At 39.0% G+C, this 21808-nt stretch overlaps 1 protein-coding gene across 2 annotated transcripts in view; it reads left to right on the forward strand.

Annotated features, from left to right (window-relative positions):
• susd6 (sushi domain containing 6) overlaps positions 1–21808 on the forward strand; it is a 64066-nt gene that overhangs the window by 40199 nt on the left and 2059 nt on the right. For both annotated transcript variants that reach the window (XM_061987144.2, XM_061987143.2), the window contains exons 3-6: positions 5725–5922; positions 10283–10477; positions 10565–10703; positions 16294–16748. In XM_061987144.2, the coding sequence (XP_061843128.2) occupies positions 5725–5922; positions 10283–10477; positions 10565–10703; positions 16294–16748 (987 nt within the window). The remainder of the gene's footprint in view (positions 1–5724; positions 5923–10282; positions 10478–10564; positions 10704–16293; positions 16749–21808) is intronic.

The following is a 21808-nucleotide window of genomic DNA, read 5'->3' on the forward strand; positions in this document are numbered from 1 at the left end:
TTTTCTTCCCAGTGATATGCATGACCATGTCTCTGTTTTCAACAAGCAGCTGCATTTACATATAGAATGGACAGTGATCTGATTACTTTGAAGCTTTGTTTGGGAGAAGCTGCCTCCTGAGGGTTTTTCGGTGGTCCACTGCTGACTCACAACATGGGGTCATCAATTCATCACCTTTCCTCATCCCATTAGCACCCTCTCCTCTTTAGTGAGCGTTCAAGTAGCCCAGCCTGCAATTACTCAAGCCATACTGGAGAGGACTTGAATGACAACCATTTATATACACAAATCCAAACCGTGTTGAGCAAACTATCAATTTATGTCAAGGCTTAACGCATGTTTAATAGAGGATTAGTGGCTACATGTATAAGTAGATAGTATCTGTTTATCCTTTTGCATCTATCTTTTAATCTTCTATTTATAGTACACACAGACGCCAAAAATTAGTCCCGAGGTAAAGTCATGACACACGTTTGCGTGTTTGCTTATAACCTTGCGCTGCCAGTTTAGAGTCCAGTTATTCCACAGACGTTAGAGGAAGTAAGAATTGCTATGATGATAACACACCTTGGAGAAAAAAATGTCTTGGTGGCCTTGTTTTTTCCAATACACTTTTATTTTCATCTTGATTATTATATTTTGGTACCGGTGCCAAAATGTATTTGGATACTTTTCGATACTTTTGAAAATTAAGGGCACTCCAAATGAATGTCATTATTTTAACTGAAAATGTTATGATACATTAAACATTATTGTAATCAAAGAACAATTTTGGAATTTAATAACATAGTGAACATACGAGACAACTTCTCTTTTAGTAATCAGTAAGGGTTACAAAGGTTCCGAATTTGACTGCTGACGTATGTATTAACATATTGTGTCATTTCCCATTGTATTATTTTGTCAAAATTATGAGGGACAAGCGGTAGAAAATCGATCATTAATCTACTTCTTCATTTACTGTTAATATTGAGTTGCTCTCTGTTTTACCATGTTCTGTCTACACTTATGTTAAATAGTAATACGCACTTATTCTTCTGTTGTTTGGATACTGTACACAAGTTTTGGTTGATGCAAAAATGTGGGTATCGATCCAATACCAAGTAGTTAGAGGATCATACATTGGTCACAATAGAAGTCCTCATATTTCCTGAGATTATAAACAACAACAAAATGACAAAAGATTTTGTGACATGAAAAATACCGATGTAATCATTGTTGAATTGACTATATATGGCTCTTGTACTTGATATCGTTACAGTCGTATTTGTATGTGAGACAGGCCCCTTCTTTGGCTATTTTTAAGACCCTTCTTAAAACCCATTTTTATTCACTGGCTTTTAACCCAGCATGAGACTTTAAACTGTTTTTAGCTTTTAAAATTTTGAACTGTTTTTAACTTTTAAACTGTTTTTTATCCAACAAACTGTTCTTAGGGTAATTTATATTTGCTTTTTAAATGTGTATTTTTATTTCTGTTTTAAATGTTATTTTTTAGTCTGTCCTTTGCCTCAATTTCTTTGTGGTGTACAGCCCTTTGTTTTTCAACTGTGCTTGTTTTTAAAGGGCTTTATAAATAAAGTTGGTATGGTATGGTATGGTATAAATCCACCCATTTGTTTACATTCAGGAGCACTAGATTGCTGTTAGCGGTTAGTGATTGTATCCTTCTATGGTGTGTAGTGAAGCATGTTTAGCTATTCCTTATCTGTCAGGAATGATACTTGTAAAAAACATAGTTTATTTGTCGTTATTGGAGGCGACGATTAGTGATTTAAAAGTAGCTAAAATACTGTTGAGGGGCAATAGCCATGTTTTAAAGCACCGCTTGCAGAGCGGCGCTTCAGTGTTTATAGCTTCACCTTCATTGTTAGTTTTAATTTAAAATATGTCCGTTGTCCCTCTTCCAAAATGATTCCCAAGCGCGGCCACCGCTGCTGCTCACTGCTCCCCTCACCTCCCAGGGGATGAAGACGTTTCACCACACCTAGTGTGTGTGTGACAATCATTTGTACTTTAACTTTAACTTTAGTCTCAATTCTGTTTCTGCTTGTAAGTGCTCTGTGTGTATGTTGAGTCACATGTGTCTCGGCTCATATTACCAGCAATGTCACCGGGCGCGCATTCATATCCATGAAAAAGAAAATTCATTAATATTGCGGAACTTTATTAGTACCAGTATACCATACACCCCAATTATGAGCACATCTAAAGTGTTGCTAATGATTAGGCAGAATTCCCCATATAAACCACTTCCTTGGCGATGCAACTATTACTGTATATCTGTTTCCTCACGGTCATCTAGTCGCTTGAGACGATAATAACGAAAGTAAAGTCATCCTGCTGCCGCTCCGTTTACACAGGTGCTCGGATAACAAGTCAGACCTGCACCACTGAACACCAGATTTGCAGCTCCAAGCGTGTGTGTTTGTGTGTGCATCAGCCTCATCTTGTCTTCGTTGGCAGGCACAGAGCTTCAGTCGGAGATAATGTGTGACGTTGCAGCGGAACAAAGACAGTTTAATGCGCACGGAATCAATTATAACTATATCTGATATGGCACGCCTTGTCACATGTGAGTCCACCAAAGGAACTTGAGGCCACTGTTGGCACACAGCAGGGCGGACGACACCACACCTGCCATTTTGATACCATGCCGCTCCCTCCTGCGCAGTGGAATTGTAGCCTAGATTCAAGGAACAATTCCACTGAGCTGTAATTATCTGCTCCACCTGTCAACTTGACTGAGTTTCCTGGTGAAAAGTTATTTGACCTGATGATAGCAGCATGCAGAGACTATTAGAAGTACTGTATAGGGTTGCACAATATAAATGATATACATTTGGCCGACGATAGAACATTTAATACTATCGTCATGTCGTAATACTATCATCATGTCGTAATAATGCATGTTGATGACACATTATAGCTGTGTCCCAATGTAGCGTATTTGCAAGCGAGCTAGCAGACAACGTCGCTCCACAATGCAAAGCCGCTTTTAGGTCAGCATGGTGGCAAATAAGCTACGTTTTTTACAAGTAGGATGAGGAATATCTAAACATGCCACACTACGCACTGTAGGAGGATACAATAAGCCAGTGGTTCTCAACCTTTTTTCAGTGATGTACCCCCTGTGAACATTTTTTAATTCAAGTACCCCCTAATCAGAGCAAAGCATTTTTGGTTGAAAAAAAGAGATAAAGAAGTAAAATACAGCACTAAGCCATCAGTTTCTGATTTATTAAATTGTATAACAGTGCAAAATATTGCTCATTTGTAGTGGTCTTTCTTGAACTATTTGGGAAAAAAAGATATAAAAATTAGAGATGTCCGATAATATTGGCTTGCCGATATTATCGGACGATAAATGCGTTAAAATGTAATATCGGAACGGAAATTATCGGTATCGTTTTTTTATTATCGGTATCGTTTTTTTATTTTTTATTTTTTATTAAATCAACATAAAAAACACAAGATACACTTACAATTACCGGTAGTGCACCAACCCAAAAAACCTCCCTCCCCCATTTACACCCATTTACACTCATTTACACCCATTCACACAAAAGGGTTGTTTCTTTCTGTTATTAATATTCTGGTTCCTACATTATATATCAATATATATCAATACAGTCTGCAAGGGATACAGTCCATAAGCACACATGATTGTGCGTGCTGCTGGTCCACTAATAGTACTAACCTTTAACAGTTAATTTGACTAATTTTCATTAATTACTAGTTTTTATGTAACTGTTTTTATATTGTTTTACTTTCTTTTTTATTCAAGAAAAAGTTTTTAGTCTATTTATCTTATTTTATTTTATTAATTTTAAAAAAAAGTACCTTATCTTCACCATACCTTGTTGTCCAAATTAGGCATAATAATGTGTTAATTCCACAACTGTATATATCGGTTAATATCGGTATCGGTTGATATCGGTATCGGTAATTAAAGAGTTGGACAATATCGGATATCGGCAAAAAGCCATTATCGGTCATCCCTAATAAAAATAACTAAAAACTTGTTGAAAAATAAACAAGTGATTCAATTATAAATAAAGATTTCTACACATAAAAGTAATCATCAACTTAAAGTGCCCTCTTTGGGGATTGTAATAGAGATCCATCTGGATTCATGAACTTAATTGTAAACATTTCTTCACAAAAAAAGAAATCTTTAACATCAATATTTATGGAACATGTCCACAAAAAATCTAGCTGTCAACACTGAATATTGCATTGTTGCATTTCTTTTCACAGTTCTTTTTGACAGACATTTAAAAAAAATCTCACGTACCCCTTGGCATACCTTCAAGTACCCCCAGGGGTACGCCTACCCCCATTTGAGAACCACTGCAATAAGCCATGCTAGCCGCTCAGCTCGAGCTCTTAAATGTAAACAGAAGTGGGCGGATTGATACAAATATTGACAGTGACGATACTTAGTATCAGTATATATGGTTGATACTACAGTTTCTAGTCATTTTTGTTATTGTTTATAAAATCAGGTAAGAAGTACCTGGATACAGGAGGACTTTAACGGCAAAAAACAGAGGATTTCATTCAGAGCCAATATTAGCGAATCATTTAAATAATCTATTGATATTATTGCACAGCCATCCTCTGTGTTTTTGTCTGATTATAATTGTGATCAAAATTTTAATCATTCAATGATTTTTGACAATATTTAGTGTCAGTATCAGCCTTTTTACCCATCCAACCATTTTTAACCAGCCTTTGTAACCCATGTTGAAATGGTTTTGTTATCATTTACATTCCAAATAATATATCGTGATTAATATCGTTCTCGCAGGAAGCTGCAATATACAGGTGAAAACTCCAAAAATTTGAATGTCGTGCAAAGGTTAGTTTATTCCAGCAATTATATTTACAAAGTAAACTAATATATGACCTATCCAACCATCCATCCGTCCATCTTCTTCCGCTTATCCGAAGTCAGGTCGCAAGGGCAGCAGCCTAAGCAGAAAAGCCCAGACTTCCCTCTCCCGAGTTACTTCGTCTAGCTCTTCCCGGTGGATCCCAAGGTGTTCCCAGGCCAACTGGGAGATATAGTCTCTCCACCGTGTCCTGGGTCTTCCCTGTGGTCTCCTACCGGTCAGACGTGCCCTAAACACCTCCCCAGGGAGGCGTTCGGGGGGCATTCTGACTCGATGCCCAAACCACCTCATCTGGCTCCTCTCGATCTATGTCATATATTGGTGTACCTTAGTTTACCACAAGATATTTCAAGCCTTCTTTTGATTTAATTTCGATGATTATGGCTTACAGCTTATAAAAACCTTGTATTGAAAATAAGATCACTTTGCATGTAATTAGTTTCACATTTGCAGTTGAATTGCTGCTGAATTTTTTTGTTTTACCTGTGTATCGCGATATAGATCTTCGGCAATATAGCTAATTCCTAGTACTCTATACAGAATTCATGCCAAAACCCACATTAATGTTCTTCAAATTATTTGAAACACACCAGTATGGACTTGGCCAAGTAGTTGAAAAGTAAAGTTTTAGGACATAACATAAGAACAATCTTCCTTTTTCATTAGTGCTATCGAGTCCTGTTTTAATCCGCTTGGGCATGTATTGTCATTTTGAGAAGATACACTGTGATATATTCCAAAAAATTAGAAGTTGAATGAATCAAATGGTTGTGATAATCATTACGGGCTCCCAACTAATTCCTACTCCTTGAACCTTTTTCTGTAGGTTGTGCGCGGCCTTCTGATGTGCAGAATGGAGACCTGCTTAACCAGACCGAGGCCAACAGGGACTCCTTTCCTCCGGGCACTGTTCTGACCTATGGCTGTGAGCCTGGATACACTGCAGACGGCCCTACCAGCATCACCTGTGCCGATTCTGGTTCTGGATCCTGGTCCCATCAACCACGCTGCGTTCGGAGCAATGGTGAGCAGCTTGGCTTTCATGGAAATGCAAACAGGAACGTTTTAAACTTTTATTACACACCCCTAGTGTGTGTGTGTGTGTGTGTGTGTGTGTGTGTGTGTGTGTGTGTGTGTGTGTGTGTGTGTGTGTGTGTGTGTGTGTGTGTGTGTGTGTGTGTGCTCTTGAGCTGCTGAACGAGAGGTAGTGTGTTTTCCTCCGCTGTGAAATAAGTCCGCTCTGGTATCTTTTTATGAAAAAAAGTTTGGTCTCATCACAATTAAAACTTGCCGTAGTGTGAAGCTTGCTTCGTTAATACTTCCAAACTTGTGAGAGCCATTAATGTACTCCTTGCAAATAGTCTCTTTTTTTTTTGGCGCCACAGAGATTCCCTCCTTTACACGCTGGTCTGTTGAGTTTTAGGGACTCATATTGAGTTGGCAAAATGGACAAATCTTGTGAAAACGCAAAAAAACACAGAAAAGAAGGTACACACGCCGAAGTAGTAAGTGACTAGTAGTACTGCAATGTGCAGCAAGGGAAGTGAATAAAATGCTGCATCCAGCTTTTTTTAATGATTGAAGCGTTCGGTAACATACACATGGTTCGCACACAGAGGCACGTTTTATAACTTTGTAAATAAATTGGTTTGTAAATTTTATTAGAGATGTAACGATAAACGATAAAACTCCCAACGGTTACTATTATCGTTTTAAATAAAAATGATCAGAAATTGATTGGCGCTGGCTTTAATGCTAACATGAAAACAAGTGACATTACCATCTTTCCCCTTTAAGACACAACATAACACAATCTTAACGTATACAAACACTTTGTGTCTGAACAACTAAGCTATTCTTAAGCAGAGTGATTGTTCTATACACGAAGGAATATAATGCTGAGGTGTCTACAGCGGGAAGTGAACTCGCGTGACGTCACATAAACCGGAAGTGAAGCACCTTTATTAATAAAAAACACTCTACAACTTTTACTATATAAAAACGGAAGGAAAAAAACATATTTAAACATTAAAATTGAAAATAATATGGCTTTTAAAAAGCCATGATAATATTTGTTTCTTCTGCTAAGAAAGTATATTGTGTGTCTATTTACAAACCCTGTTTCCATATGAGTTGGGAAATTGTGTTAGATGTAAATATAAACGGAATACAATGATTTGCAAATCCTTTTCAACCCATATTCAATTGAATGCACTACAAAGACAAGATATTTGATGTTCAAACTCATAACATTTTTTTTTTTTTGCAAATAATAATTAACTTAGAATTTCATGGCTGCAACACGTGCCAAAGTAGTTGGGAAAGGGCATGTTCACCACTGTGTTACATGGCCTTTCCTTTTAACAACACTCAGGAAACGTTTGGGAACTGAGGAGACACATTTTTTAAGCTTCTCAGGTGGAATTATTTCCCATTCTTGCTTGATGTACAGCTTAAGTTGTTCAACAGTCCGGGGGTCTCCGTTGTGCTATTTTAGGCTTCATAATGCGCCACACATTTTCAATGGGAGACAGGTCTGGACTACAGGCAGGGCAGTCTAGTACCCGCACTCTTTTTCTATGAAGCCACGTTGATGTAACACGTGGCTTGGCATTGTCTTGCTGAAATAAGCAGGGGCGTCCATGGTAACGTTGCTTGGATGGCAACATATGTTGCTCCAAAACCTGTATGTACCTTTCAGCATTAATGGCGCCTTCACAGATGTGTAAGTTACCCATGTCTTGGGCACTAATACACCCCCATACCATCACAGATGCTGGCTTTTCAACTTTGCGCCTATAACAATCCGGATGGTTCTTTTCCTCTTTGGTCCGGAGGACACGACGTCCACAGTTTCCAAAAACAATTTGAAATGTGGACTCGTCAGACCACAGAACACTTTACCACTTTGTATCAGTCCATCTTAGATGAGCTCAGGCCCAGCGAAGCCGACGGCGTTTCTGGGTGTTGTTGATAAACGGTTTTCGCCTTGCATAGGTGAGTTTTAACTTGCACTTACAGATGTAGCGACCAACTGTAGTTACTGACAGTGGGTTTCTGAAGTGTTCCTGAGCCCATGTGGTGATATCCTTTACACACTGATGTCGCTTGTTGATGCAGTACAGCCTGAGGGATCGAAGGTCACAGGCTTAGCTGCTTACGTGCAGTGATTTCTCCAGATTCTCTGAACCCTTTGATGATATTACGGACCGTAGATGGTGAAATCCCTAAATTCCTTGCAATAGCTGGTTGAGCAAAGTTTTTTAAACTGTTAAACAATTTGCTCACGCATTTGTTGACAAAGTGGTGACCCTCGCCCCATCCTTGTTTGTGAATGACTGAGCATTTCATGGAATCTACTTGTATACCCAATCATGGCACCCAACTGTTCCCAATTTGCCTGTTCACCTGTGGGATGTTCCAAATAAGTGTTTGATGAGCATTCCTCAACTTTATCAGTATTTATTGCCACCTTTCCCAACTTCTTTGTCACGTGTTGCTGGCATCAAATTCTAAAGTTAATGATTATTTGCACAAAAAAAAAAGTTTATCAGTTTGAACATCAAATATGTTGTCTTTGTAGCATATTCAAATGAATATGGGTTGAAAATGATTTACAAATCATTGTATTCCATTTATATTTACATCTAACACAATTTCCCAACTCCTATGGAAACGGAGTTTGTATTTGTTGTTTTTATGTAATAAAACTTACCGTAGTTAAAAGATTTCAGTGTGTGTAAGTCACCATAGTCACAGTCACCACACCGCGATCATAATGATAACTGTGATAATTTCCATCCATCCATCCATCTATTTTCTACCGCTTGTCCCGTTCGGGGTCGCGGGGGTGCTGGAGTCTATCTCAGCCGCATTCGGGCGGAAGGCGGCGTACACCCTGGACGAGTCGCCACCTCATCAGGGCCAACACAGATAGACAGACAACATTCACACTCACTAGGGTCAATTTCGTGTTGCCAATCAACCTATCCCCAGGTGCATGTCTTTGGAGGTGGGAGGAAGCCGGAGTACCCGGAGGGAACCCACGCAGTCACGGGGAGAACATGCAAACTCCACACAGAAAGATCCCGGGCGGAGGATCAGAATTTTTTTTTCTTCTTGATGTAGACAGGCGGAGAAAAAAAAAGAGCCCAGCAAAGCCGAACACGGTGCAATCGAACTGTTATGTCTTTTAGGTAAATTTCACATTCATGAATGCAGAGTATTAGCATGCAAATCAAATATTTTTTGTTTTGTTCTGAATTTAATTTTTTTTTTACAACTGACTAATAATGACAAAGGAAAACATAAAGGCCATGATAGCCTCCCACGTTCTAAAAATAATAATAAAAACGATTACCATCCCAATGTTATCCCTTACAGATGTTATTTTTCTTGTTTTTGTTAGTTTTTTGTTATTTGTTTCTCCTTTGTTTGTGTGTTACAACTTCCTGTTTATGTAAAAAATACTTGATTGTCGTAATTGTAATTGTTAAATGTCTGTATTGCACTGCTATTAAAATTGAAATATTTTTTGAAAAAAAAAAAAAAAGCAGAGCACGGACAAACATTTCTCGCATCTGCTTTGCGTCGCTGCCAACGCGAATGGCAGATTGTGCTCACACGTCACAGAATTGGCCGGGCACTATCCAACTGTAGGTCGATACAGTATTTATAGTTGATAATTTGGTAAAAAGAATGCGGTTTACTCTGGTGGGAAAAACGGGCGAAAACTCGGGGTCCATGCCACGACGGCATTTTAAAGAAAACTGCATTATATCGGACCGCGTTAGATGTAACTTTAGCTGTATATCTAGTAGGGCTGTGACTCTTTGGCACCACACGATTCGATTCAATTCTTAGTTCAGAATCGATTCTCGATTTAAAACGATTCTCAATTCAAAATCAATACTTTTTTAATAACATTGAATGCCAGTTCAATGATTAACTCCATTTCTCCATAAAATAAATGAACAGCTGTTAAAAAAAAGTATTACTTGAAAGAAAACTGTGTTTGTTTAATAAAATTCTACCCAAATATTCAATAAAGTCAAATACCAATAAGGCAACAAGAGAAGTATCACACACTCTTTTGTAAATAAATCTGTACAGCAGATATAGGCATCTCCATCAACAATATGATTTGTCTAAGTAGATGGACAGGACATATTAAAAAAAATAACGTTTTTTTTTTTAATCCATTAAGAATTGCTACAAATAAGAATCGCGATTCATTTAAAAATAAAACATTTTTGGCACCTCTAACATCTAGTGCTTTATATCACAGTGGCAGGATTGTCCTTGTAAACCAGCGGGGCATCTCACCCAGACTGTTTTTCTGCACAGTGGGTCATGATAGTGAGAATGAAAATCTTCTCCCCCAGTGTGTTCGCCCCCCACTGAACCGGAAAATGGCGGCTACCGCTGTCACCCGCCGTCCTGCCACCACCTCACCCACAAGACCGTCATCGAGTACTTCTGTGACGAGGGCTACGCTCTGAAAGCAGACTACAAGTTCCTCACCTGTCTGAACGGCGATTGGGACGCTCCCATGCAGATTAGCTGTCGACTCACGCAAGGTTCGACACCTCAACAAGTGTTTTTCGAGGTACCCCGTTCTGTCGTGGATTTCATCGTTTCCTCTTTATTTATTTTTCATCCCACAGACAAGGAGCCAAGCTCCCCTCTTGGCATACCTGCTCTGTCTATTGTGGCGTCCACTGCGAGCTCAGTGGCACTCATCCTGCTTTTAGTTGTGCTGTTTGTTCTCGTGCAGCCAAAACTCAAGTCGTTCCATCACAGCAGGTAAGACGGACACATTGTATTTTTACACAGTGCAATTCCCTGAAAACTGGAATCCAATGTCATGCCAGCAAAACCGTCCACATAACTAGTAATTACTTAGGGGAAAGTGCTTGGACAATGGAAAGCCCCTCTGTCATGCCGAAGATGATTATTGCTGCTGGTTTATGGATAACACATTTTCACAGTCATGATTTACTTCCATAGGGAGGTACTAACTTGCAGCCACATTTGCACATCATGCCTATCAGAAAGTCTAAGCGCATTGCTTCACACTTGCTTAAATATATATTTATATAAGATAAGGCTGTGGACATATTAAAGAAAAAAACAGCTAACACCTTGTAAAACATTCAGTCTGACTCCTGGCATTGCTTCCCCTAATGGACACGACTGCAAATCTGTTCCCAGTAAAGCTGTCTTCATCCAACAGATTGCTGCAATAAAACTGCTAAATAAAGTGCCATCATTGTTCGAGGTCACATTGCCCATCACTTTTTGTACTTCAAGTGGCTCTCAACCACTTTTTTTCATCTTTTCAAAAGGTCAGGACACATTTAAACATGTTTCTTTTTTTATTTTATTTTTTATCAAACTGTTCTTGCCCAGAAGCTGGGACTTTATGTAACGGATGCCAGCTGGTGTGGCTTGAAGGTTGAAGTTGTGTATATAGTTGTTCAACAGGCACATGCACAGATGGAGTCATCTCATCTCCTGCTGGAGCCCTTCTTTTCCTAATTTATTAAAAAGGACCCTATTGTGCTAAACCATCTTTTCTTACCTTTTGGTACCTGCTTTTGTGTATTTGTGCCTAAGTTGCAAAAATTTGAAATCAAACCATAGAGCAGGCCTGGGCAATTATTTTGACTCGGGGGCCACATTTAGAGAACAAAATGTGTCTGGGGGCCGGTATATCTATTTTTAGGGACACTAATACAAACTTCACAAAAATGTCTGATTGAATGCTAAAAACATTATGACACACCGCCTTAAAAAACGTAATGGAATTTTACATTTTTCTATGAACGATAAAACACTAAATATTGACAAAATATGAATGCCACACCCCCTTTCGATCGACATATTTTACAATCAAGTGAAACGCAACAAAAATGCAACAAACAGTGAAATATGAACGCGAAGGGTACAAAATAAACCCACCTACAATCTGATATATCACTAAGCTTTAGAACTTTGTTGTGAAAAGCTCCTTCCGCGTCTGTGGAAACGCTTCCCACCCACACTGCTTGGTGCCTCATCTGAGCTGCTGTGACGTAGATTACCATAGTAACTAATTAGATGACCATAGTAACTAATTAGATTACCATAGTAATTGGTATATCATCCATAAGCGCAGATTCCAACCATTGAAATACTTTGTATAGTTCAAGACCTACGGTCATTAGAAAACATCACTGCACATCATAATGGCAGCTACAGTTTCCATCTTAAAGATCTAAAAAAATTATTTGGGAATGTCCGGCGGGCCAGACTGAAAAGCTTAACGGGCCGCATGTGGCCCCCGGGCCTTAATTTGCCCAGGTCTGCCATAGAGCCATGTCGGGTAAATGTATGAAACAATCTTGCCTTCCTTCATACTTCTTCCTTACAATCTGTTTGGAATTTGCCCAAATTTTGACGTTTAGCCCAAGTGTGACATAAGCGGGTTATCCATATAAGGCAGTGGTTCTCAAACTTTTTTTGTCATCCCCCACTTTGGACAAGGGGGAGTTTTCAAGCCCCACCTGCCCCCATCGCCCCAACAGAGCGCTAATGCCAAGCTTTAACATTTTCAAATTTATTGAACATCAAGTTGTATACATTCGAACTCAATAACATAAAATAACATTAAGTTCAATAATAAATAAAATAACTGTGCAGCTGTGGTATAACTTGCATCAAGTTCAATAATAAATAAAATAACTTCCATCAAGTTCAATAATAAATAAAACAAAAGTGTTATAACTTGCATCAAGTTCAATAAATCAAAAAAAGTGTTATAACTTGCATCACGTTCAATAATAAATCAAAAAAAGTGTTATAACTTGCATCAAGTTCAATAATAAATCAAATAAAAGTGTTATAACTTGCATCAAGTTCAATAATAAATCAAAAAAAGTGTTATAACTTGCATCAAGTTCAATAATAAATCAAAAAGTGTTATAACTTGCATCACGTTCAATAATAAATCAAAAAAAGTGTTATAACTTGCATCAAGTTCAATAATAAATCAAATAACTTGCATCAAGTTCAATAATAAATCAAAAAAAGTGTTATAACTTGCATCAAGTTCAATAATAAATAAAACAAAAGTGTTATAACTTGCATCAAGTTCAATAATAAAAAAAAAAGTGTTAACTTGCATCAAGTTCAATAATAAATCAAATAAAAGTGTTATAACTTGCATCAAGTTCAATAATAAATCAAATAACTTGCATCAAGTTCAATAATAAATCAAAAAAAGTGTTATAACTTGCATCAAGTTCAATAATAAATAAAACAAAAGTGTTATAACTTGCATCAAGTTCAATAATAAATCAAAAAAAGTGCTATAACTTGCATCAAGTTCAATAATAAATCGAAAAAAGTGTTATAACTTGCATCAAGTTCAATAATAAATAAAACAAAAGTGTTATAACTTGCATCAAGTTCAATAATAAATCAAATAACTTGCATCAAGTTCAATAATAAATACAATAAAAGTGCCACTTTGCAATCTTTGCACAAAAAAGGAGGAGCTATGCATTTGGCAAGACAGGGCAAGTGACAGCACTTTCCCCCAGGAGAGCCACCTTGCTTCACTGTGAAACAGCACGGCTGTATGATCAGCTCCCATTTCCTCACACAGTGCAGAGAACAGTCGCGCTTTCAGTGGTCGTGTTTTGATCAAATTTACCGCGCTCACAACATCTGTTAAAACCTCATTGAGTTCGGGGCTGAGCTGCCTTGACGCGAGTGCTTCCCAGTGAATGACACAGTGTGTGCCCGTCACATTTTTGTTTCTCTGCAGGCGCTGGCTCTGGCTCGACGACCTTTGAGGTGCGAGTCACAAATGTATATATTTGTGTAATTGTGATCCACACATTAGCCTGCTACCCATCCGCGCGAAAGTTTGTTCCGCTTAGCCCCCCATTAGTTACTGTTGCTATGTCTGTCAAACTTTCGCTCGTACCGAGAAATATAAAGCCTACAGTAAAAATAAGTACCGGTAATTTCCATTTATTTATATAGCAGATTTCACAGACAGAATCACAAAGTGATTTACAGTGTGTATAGAAAATGAAAGCATAGTAAAAAAAAAAATCTAAGAATATAATAATTTTAAAAAAAAATTTAAATTGAAATTTCCTCCCGTTCCTCGCGCCCCACCTGTCATGTCTCTATTCCCCACCAGTGGGGCGCGCCCTACACTTTGAGAAACGCTGATATAAGGTATAAATTTACCGCCATTGAAGTCCGATTCTGTAGTCAATAAGCTCCTTCTTTTTCTCTCTCCTCTTGTTGTGGGGCAGACTGGCTCATATATACACATGCATCCGCCGCTGTTCCCAATTCTAATACAAATTAGCACATAGTTCAAACTTATATCTGTCAGTAAACTCGCTATGGGAGCGCTAAAAACTACAACATGGATGGGGGGAGAAGACGCAGTCGAAGTGGAGCCACGTAAATAAGACCGCCATTCTGAAGAGACGGTCAGAAAGCAGCTTGAAGATGGTCTGTAAAACATAATCTATGCAACATTTAGACCAAAGAACCACCATTACATTACGTAGACCATAGGGAAGTGTTTTAAATGTAGGGGGGAAAAAATCATAATATAACCGATTTAAATCAGTAAAAAAGAGTCGTAGCAGAGGAGTTATCCATTTTTACAGGAGAGTAAACAGGCAGGCACATAATTGTGTTTTAATTAATAAACAGTTTTGTTTTTCTACAAATTAGACAACTTCCCTAGTTTTGTTTCAGTTAAAATCCTGATTATTGTGATTAAAGGTGGGTCTTAAAAGTGTCATATTATGATTTTTTTCCTACTTTTAAAACACTTCCTTGTGGTCTACATAACATGTAATGGTGGTGCTTTGGTCAAAATGTTGCATAGATTTTGTTTTACAGACCGTTTTCAAACCGTTTCCGGACCGCGTTTTTAAGATGCGCCGTTTTGTGGGCGGCCTCATTGCACGTTCCATTAACCTTGGAAGTATGAAGTCGATGCTGAGAATGACGAGCCGAGTTGAGAGCGTTCCAGTTAGGAGGTCGGCCACATCCATGCAAGCTATTCCTGCGCTTACCTTATCTGATTATTAACAACTAAAGGAAAAATATGTGGTTCTTCTGCAACCTTCAAAGACGGTGGATGCAGATACAGACGCTATTGCTAGCGATGTAGAATGTATAAAACACATTAAATATTTTAATTTACCCTACATATGTAATAGTCCAACAATACACTGTATATGGCAGATTTAGTGCGACAAAAAATATTCAGAAGTGCTAATAATGGATATTACAGAAGCTTTTATTATTGTGTACACTGAAGACTCTCCAGCTTTCCAAGTAGGAAATCCGACTTCAGGGGGCGTTCCAGTTCAAATTTACCACTAGGAACCCGGAAATTCCGACTTTCTAATACAAATGGAACACACTGTTATTTACATGCCTCCTCCAGGGCAAGCCCCCATCGACTGCGTCTCCACCCCATGTTGTAGTTTTTAGTGCTTCCATACGGAGTCTACTGACAGATTTAAATTAGAACTATACGCTACTTTTTAGCGGAGGAATTTAGCATGTACAAGCCACTCTGCCCCACAACAGGAGGTTAAATAAAAATAAGGAACTTATTGACTTGGGTAAACATATATGGAGATATCCGCTGACGTAACTATGGCAAAATATGTCACTAAAGTCTCAAATTCCCCACAGCTTGGAGGTGTGGAAGAAGGCAAGATTGTTTCATAAAATGCCTTCATTGTTTGATATCACATTTTTGGGACTCATGGGGATCCCAAACACACAAAAACAGATACCAAAAGGTAGAAAAAGTTGATTCTGCATGATTAAATCCCTTTAAGTGGAGCTACAACGTCTGGTGAGGTAGAATTGTTGTATATTATTCGTGTCATTCTGTACAGTACACATTTATTTTTTTTACTCAATTTGATAATTTTAGTTTATATTTGTTACTTTATAAGTCAAAAGTATCCTGCTGTGATTTTTTTTCTGGCTTGAACACCAGCCCCCTAAAATGTCTGTGCACGTGCCTGGTGTTGGACATAAGAAGATCCTACCAAGGTGTTCGACATGTTAACATTTTTTAAATGAAATGAAAAGTGAAATACAAGCACCGCCTTTGTCTTTTCTGTGGCGGTGATCAGACGCCACAAATGATTTGATCCAGCGTTCTTCAGCTCATTGGTTGTGCAACAGGCCAGATATCTTAGCTTAGCTTAGCTTAGCGCAGACAGCAAAATAAAAGGATAAATAAAGGGTTTGTACAGTCACAAATGACTGCGGGGTTCCTTACACCCTGACCCTGCTTCTGTGATGAGGTCTGGCCTGCCTGTATGACTCACTCCGTCTGTCTGTCCACCAGGAGGGAGCAAGGAGTCTCAGGCCAGTCTGGTTCCATCATGGTCGAGGGCATTCAGGTGGCACTGCCTTCCTACGAAGAGGCTGTGTATGGAAACGGTTCGGGCCCACCTCCTCCTCCGCCGCCTCCCCTGGCTCCTCCCGAGTCCAGAGTTCCAATTGTTCTGTCCGAGGGACTCCCTCAGGGGGCCGCAGGAGGCCAAGGCTCTAGCCGAAGCCGCCAGCATAGAGACTTAGACTTCTGTCTCCCATCCACCTCGTCCTCGTTCCCCTCCCACCATCGTGCAGAGACTGTGCTTGTGCATGAGGCCCCTTCATCGTCCTCTTCTTCCTTATCTTCGTGGGCTAGAGAGCACCCTGGGGGTGCTTGTGCAGCCCCTCTACCTCTACGTAGAGACTCCGAGAGCAGCGACCAGCACAGTCTTCTCTCCGTCACCTCTGCAGATGACTTTTCTGACGGTAAGGCCAGACACCCAATTTCTTTAATACGCACATTTCCAGCAGATAGTACAGTTTAGTTCAATTTGTGTGAGTGGGCTTTTGTAATATTTGAATATTATTTTCCTGCCATTTAACTGTAAAGATTATGAAAACAAGGAGTCCTAAATGTTGATATAAAAGGAATAGGTTGTATTCACCCATGTGACTTTTGAACGGAAGTGAACAAAGTGGTGGGCCACTAAACCAACATGGCTCCTGTGCAGCCAACAGAGTGAAAACTGGGTATGCAGATCAGTTTTTCTTAACCATATGGCCGAGGCCCTTTGTTCGGCCACGAGCGCCATTTAGAGGGCCACCAAAAAATATCCGTTCTTTAGCTGTGGTCCGTATTGGCCGCAGCGGTAGTTCGTTGTGATGCACTTTTCCACCACTTGTGGCAGTAATAACAATATCAAACAAACAAAAGAAGTCTGGAGTCATAGAGAAGTTTATTAAGCGCAAAAATTATGACTGAAGTTGTGAAGCTGTATTTTCATTTGCACTTACATTTTATTGACAGTTTATTTCATTAACATATATATGTGTGTATATATATATAATGTATTATTAATTTAGTTAGAATTATTTATTTTATTGTTTTGCACTGCGTAAATGTATTTTTCATCAGTTTCATGGGTCCCTTCTCTTGTAGTATAATTGATTAGTATGGTATTTGTTTTTGCAATAAGCCTACCCTTAAACTGTAAGATATATACTGTTAGATATAACTATTTAATACGATTAAATTCAAGAGTAGGATTACTAATTCAGTGTTAATATTTGAGTATATATATATATATATATATATATATATATATATATATATATATATATATATATATATATATATATTAGGGGTGTGGAAAAAAATCGATTCGAATTCGAATCACGATTCTCACGTGCGGATTCAGAATCGATTCTCATTTTTAAAAAATCTATTTTTTAATTTTTATTTATTTATTTATTTATTTATTTTTTTAAATTCATCAATCCAACAAAACAATACACAGCAATACCATAACAATGCAATCCAATTACAAAACCAAACCCAACCCAGCAACACTCAGAACTGCAATAAACAGAGCAATTGAGAGGAGACACAAACACGACACAGAACAAACCAGAAGTAGTGAAACAAAAATGAATATTATCGACAACGGTATCAATATTAGTTACAATTTCAACATAGCAGTGATTAAAAATCCCTCATTGACATTATCATTAGACATTTATAAAAATAAAGATAAATTAACAATAGTGTCACAGTGGTTTACACTTGCATCGCATCTCATAAGCTTGACATCACATTGTGTCCAATATTTTCACAAAGATAAAATAAGTCATATTTTTGGTTCATTTAATAGTTAAAACAAATTTACATTATTGCAATCAGTTAATAAAACATTGTCCTTTACAATTATAAAAGCTTTTTACAAAAATCTACTACCGTATTTTCCGCACTATAAGGCGCACCGGATTATTAGCCGCACCTTCAATGAATGGCATATTTCATAACTTTGTCCACCAATAAGCCGCCCCGGACTATAAGCCGCGCCTACGCTGCGCTAAAGGGAATGTCAAAAAAACAGTCAGATAGGTCAGTCAAACTTTAATAATATATTAAAAACCAGCGTTCTAACAACTCTGTTCACTCCCAAAATGTACGCAAATGTGCAATCACAAACATAGTAAAATTCAAAATAGTGCAGAGCAATAGCAACATAATGTTGCTCGAACGTTAATGTCACAACACACAAAATAAACATAGCGCTCACTTTCTGAAGTTATTCTTCATTCGTAAATCCTTCGTCTTCGGTGTCCGAAGTGAAAAGTTGGGCAAATTTACGATCCACTGGCAGATGTTGGCGTCGTCTGGCGCTGCCTCCTCGTCTTAGTGAAGGTGTGTTCGCCTTCTGTCTTCCATTGTTCCCACGCAGTTAGCAGTCTAGCTTCGAATGCCCTGTTGACACCAATATCTAGCGGCTGGAGGTCTTTTGTCAATCCACCCGGAATGACGGCGAATATTGAATTAAGCGCGTAAGCGTGTCTCTCAATGTGCTGTTATGAGCTAGCAAATATAACAACTACACTACCCAGCATGCAACGATAGTTACGAGCATGCGCGGTAGCCCTGAGAAGTTCCCACGCAGTTAGCAGTCTAGCTTCGAATGCCCTGTTGACACCAATATCTAGCGGCTGGAGGTCTTTTGTCAATCCACCCGGAATGACGGCGAGTATTGAATTAAGCGCGTAAGCGTGTCTCTCAATGTGCTGTTATGAGCTAGCAAATATAACAACTACACTACCCAGCATGCAACGATAGTTACGAGCATGCGCGGTAGCCCTGAGAAGTTCCCACGCAGTTAGCAGTCTAGCTTCGAATGCCCTGTTGACACCAATATCTAGCGGCTGGAGGTCTTTTGTCAATCCACCCGGAATGACGGCAAGTATTGAATTAAGCGCGTAAGCGTGTCTCTCAATGTGCTGTTATGAGCTAGCAAATATAACAACTACACTACCCAGCATGCAACGATAGTGACGAGCATGCGCGGTAGCCCTGAGAAGCGTTGTTGTATGCTGGGAGTTCGAATGTGGTTATGAGCACGCTGTGAGAAAACGTTGAGAACTCAGTTAACACGCCTCGTCTGCATTATTTATAATTAGACAGACAACACACTTAATAGGAGCCATTTTGGGGTCTTTACATAAACACACAAATGGAAATGAAACGTCACATATCCCAGCATGCACCGCGCGCTTCTTCTACGGGGAAAAAAGATGGCGGCTGTTTACCGTAGTTGCGAGACCTAAACTTTATGAAAATGAATCTTAATATTTATCCATATATAAAGCGCACCGGGTTATAAGGCGCACTGTCAGCTTTTGAGAAGATTTGTGGTTTTTAGGTGCGCCTTATAGTGCGGAAAATACGGTACTCTGCTTGCATGTCAGCAGACTGGGGTAGATCCTGCTGAAATCCTATGTATTGAATGAATAGAGAATCCTTTTGAATCGGGAAAAAATCGTTTTTGAATCGAGAATCATGTTGAATTGAAAAATAATAGATTTTGAATCGAATCGTGACCCCAAGAATCGATATTGAATCGAATCGTGGGACACCCAAAGATTCACAGCCCTGATATATATACATACATTTACATAAATATACACACATATGTATATATATTTATAATTTATATTTATTCATGATACAGACATTTTTTATTAACATGTTAAAGGTGTTTAATAAAAATACAAGCCTGATTAACACATATAGAATATTTTCTTTAATGAAGACAAAAATATAAATTGATTGTATTTCCTGATTCTCATGACTTGCATTAATTGGAATCAGACAAGAATCACTAATAAGTGATTGATAAGTTGATAAGTGATAAGTGACTGATAAGTTGATAAGTGACTGATAAGTTGATAAGTGACTGATAAGTTCCACATTTTCAAATTTACATTTTGGAGGTGAAAAAAAGTCCTCCTTTCTGTCCAACACCACATGAAAGTACCGTATTTTCCGCACCATAAGCCGCCCTGGGTTATAAGCGGCGCCTTCAATGAACGGCATATTTCAAAACTTTGTCCACCTATAAGCCGCCCCGTGTTATAAGCCGCATCTAACTGCGCTAAAGGGAATGTCAAAAAAACAGTCAGATAGGTCAGTCAAACTTTAATAATATATTAAAAACCAGCGTGATGTGGGCGCGCACGGAGTCGTATATCAACATGGACGGCGCTGCGTGAAAAAAGCCACCCGGCCTCTTCGCGTAAACTTCCCTTAACCACTCGCTCATCTTTTCTTCATCCATCCCTTCGAGTTAGCTTTTATGATGACGCCGGCTGGAAAGGTCTCTTTTGGCAAGGTCTTCCTTTTGAATATCACCATGGGTGGAAGTTTCTGGCCATTAGCATGGCAAGCTAGAACCACAGTGAAGGATGACTTCTCATTCCCTGTGGTGCGAATATTCACCGTACGTGCTCCCGTTGTATCCACAGTGCGGTTCACAGGAATATCAAAAGTCAGTGGAACCTCGTCCATGTTGATAATGTTCTCTGGCCGGATCTTTTTTTCAGCTATCTTGTTTTTACAATATGCACGGAAAGTAGCCAGCTTTTCTTGAAAGTCTTTAGGCAGTTGCTGTGAAATAGTAGTCCGTGTGCGGATGGAGAGATTGCGTCTTTTCATGAACCGGAAACCTGTCGCTTAGTAGGAGCCATTTTGTGGTCTTTACAGATGTAAACACACAAAGGAAATGAAACGTAATATCCGCGCGCTTCTTCTTCTTCTACGGGGGCGGGTGGTTGCTTACAGTAGAAGAAGAAGCGCTTCCTGTTCTATGGGGGCGGGTGCTTACCTTGGCGGTTGCTTGCCGTATAAGAAGAAGCACTTCCTCTTCTACGGGGAAAAAAGATGGCGGCTGTTTACCGTAGTTGCGAGACCTAAACTTTATGAAAATGAATCTTAATATTAATCCATATATAAAGCGCACCGGGTTATAAGCCGCACTGTCAGCTTTTGAGTAAATTTGTGGTTTTTAGGTGCGGCTAATAGTGCGGAAAATACGGTAGTTGTTTTTGGCATCTTATTTGTCCAGCTTCCATACTCCTTTTTATACACTTTACTAGAAATACATTGACGGAAAACTCAGTAGCTTTCTAGCTTGCGTGCTCTACCTTTCTGAGACTCTTATTTTGTTAGCGCAAGCAGGATGGAGCAGCACTTTTATTGTGAAGACAGAAACTGTGCGATCGGTTTTTCTGCTTTTGACAGCAGGTGTGGCGCGAGAGTCTGTTGAAATAAAAAGTGCCGCCAGCGTCATCTCACAAGATCCCCGGGTGCGGTGAATGTCAATCAACTGACGAAATTAGCGTCTAGTGAAGATTGATCATCGCTAATTTTTTGGTGTATTTTTTTAAAGCCTGGCTGGCGATCGACTGACACACCCTCCATGATCGACCTAATGGGCACCCCTAGTCTAAAACAACGCCAGAATAGGGCATTTTTCTTCAAGAAAGGCCAGAACGCT

The sequence above is a fragment of the Nerophis lumbriciformis genome, linkage group LG26, assembly GCF_033978685.3.
Source record: "Nerophis lumbriciformis linkage group LG26, RoL_Nlum_v2.1, whole genome shotgun sequence".
In the NCBI taxonomy this organism is placed as follows: Eukaryota; Metazoa; Chordata; class Actinopteri; order Syngnathiformes; family Syngnathidae; genus Nerophis; species Nerophis lumbriciformis.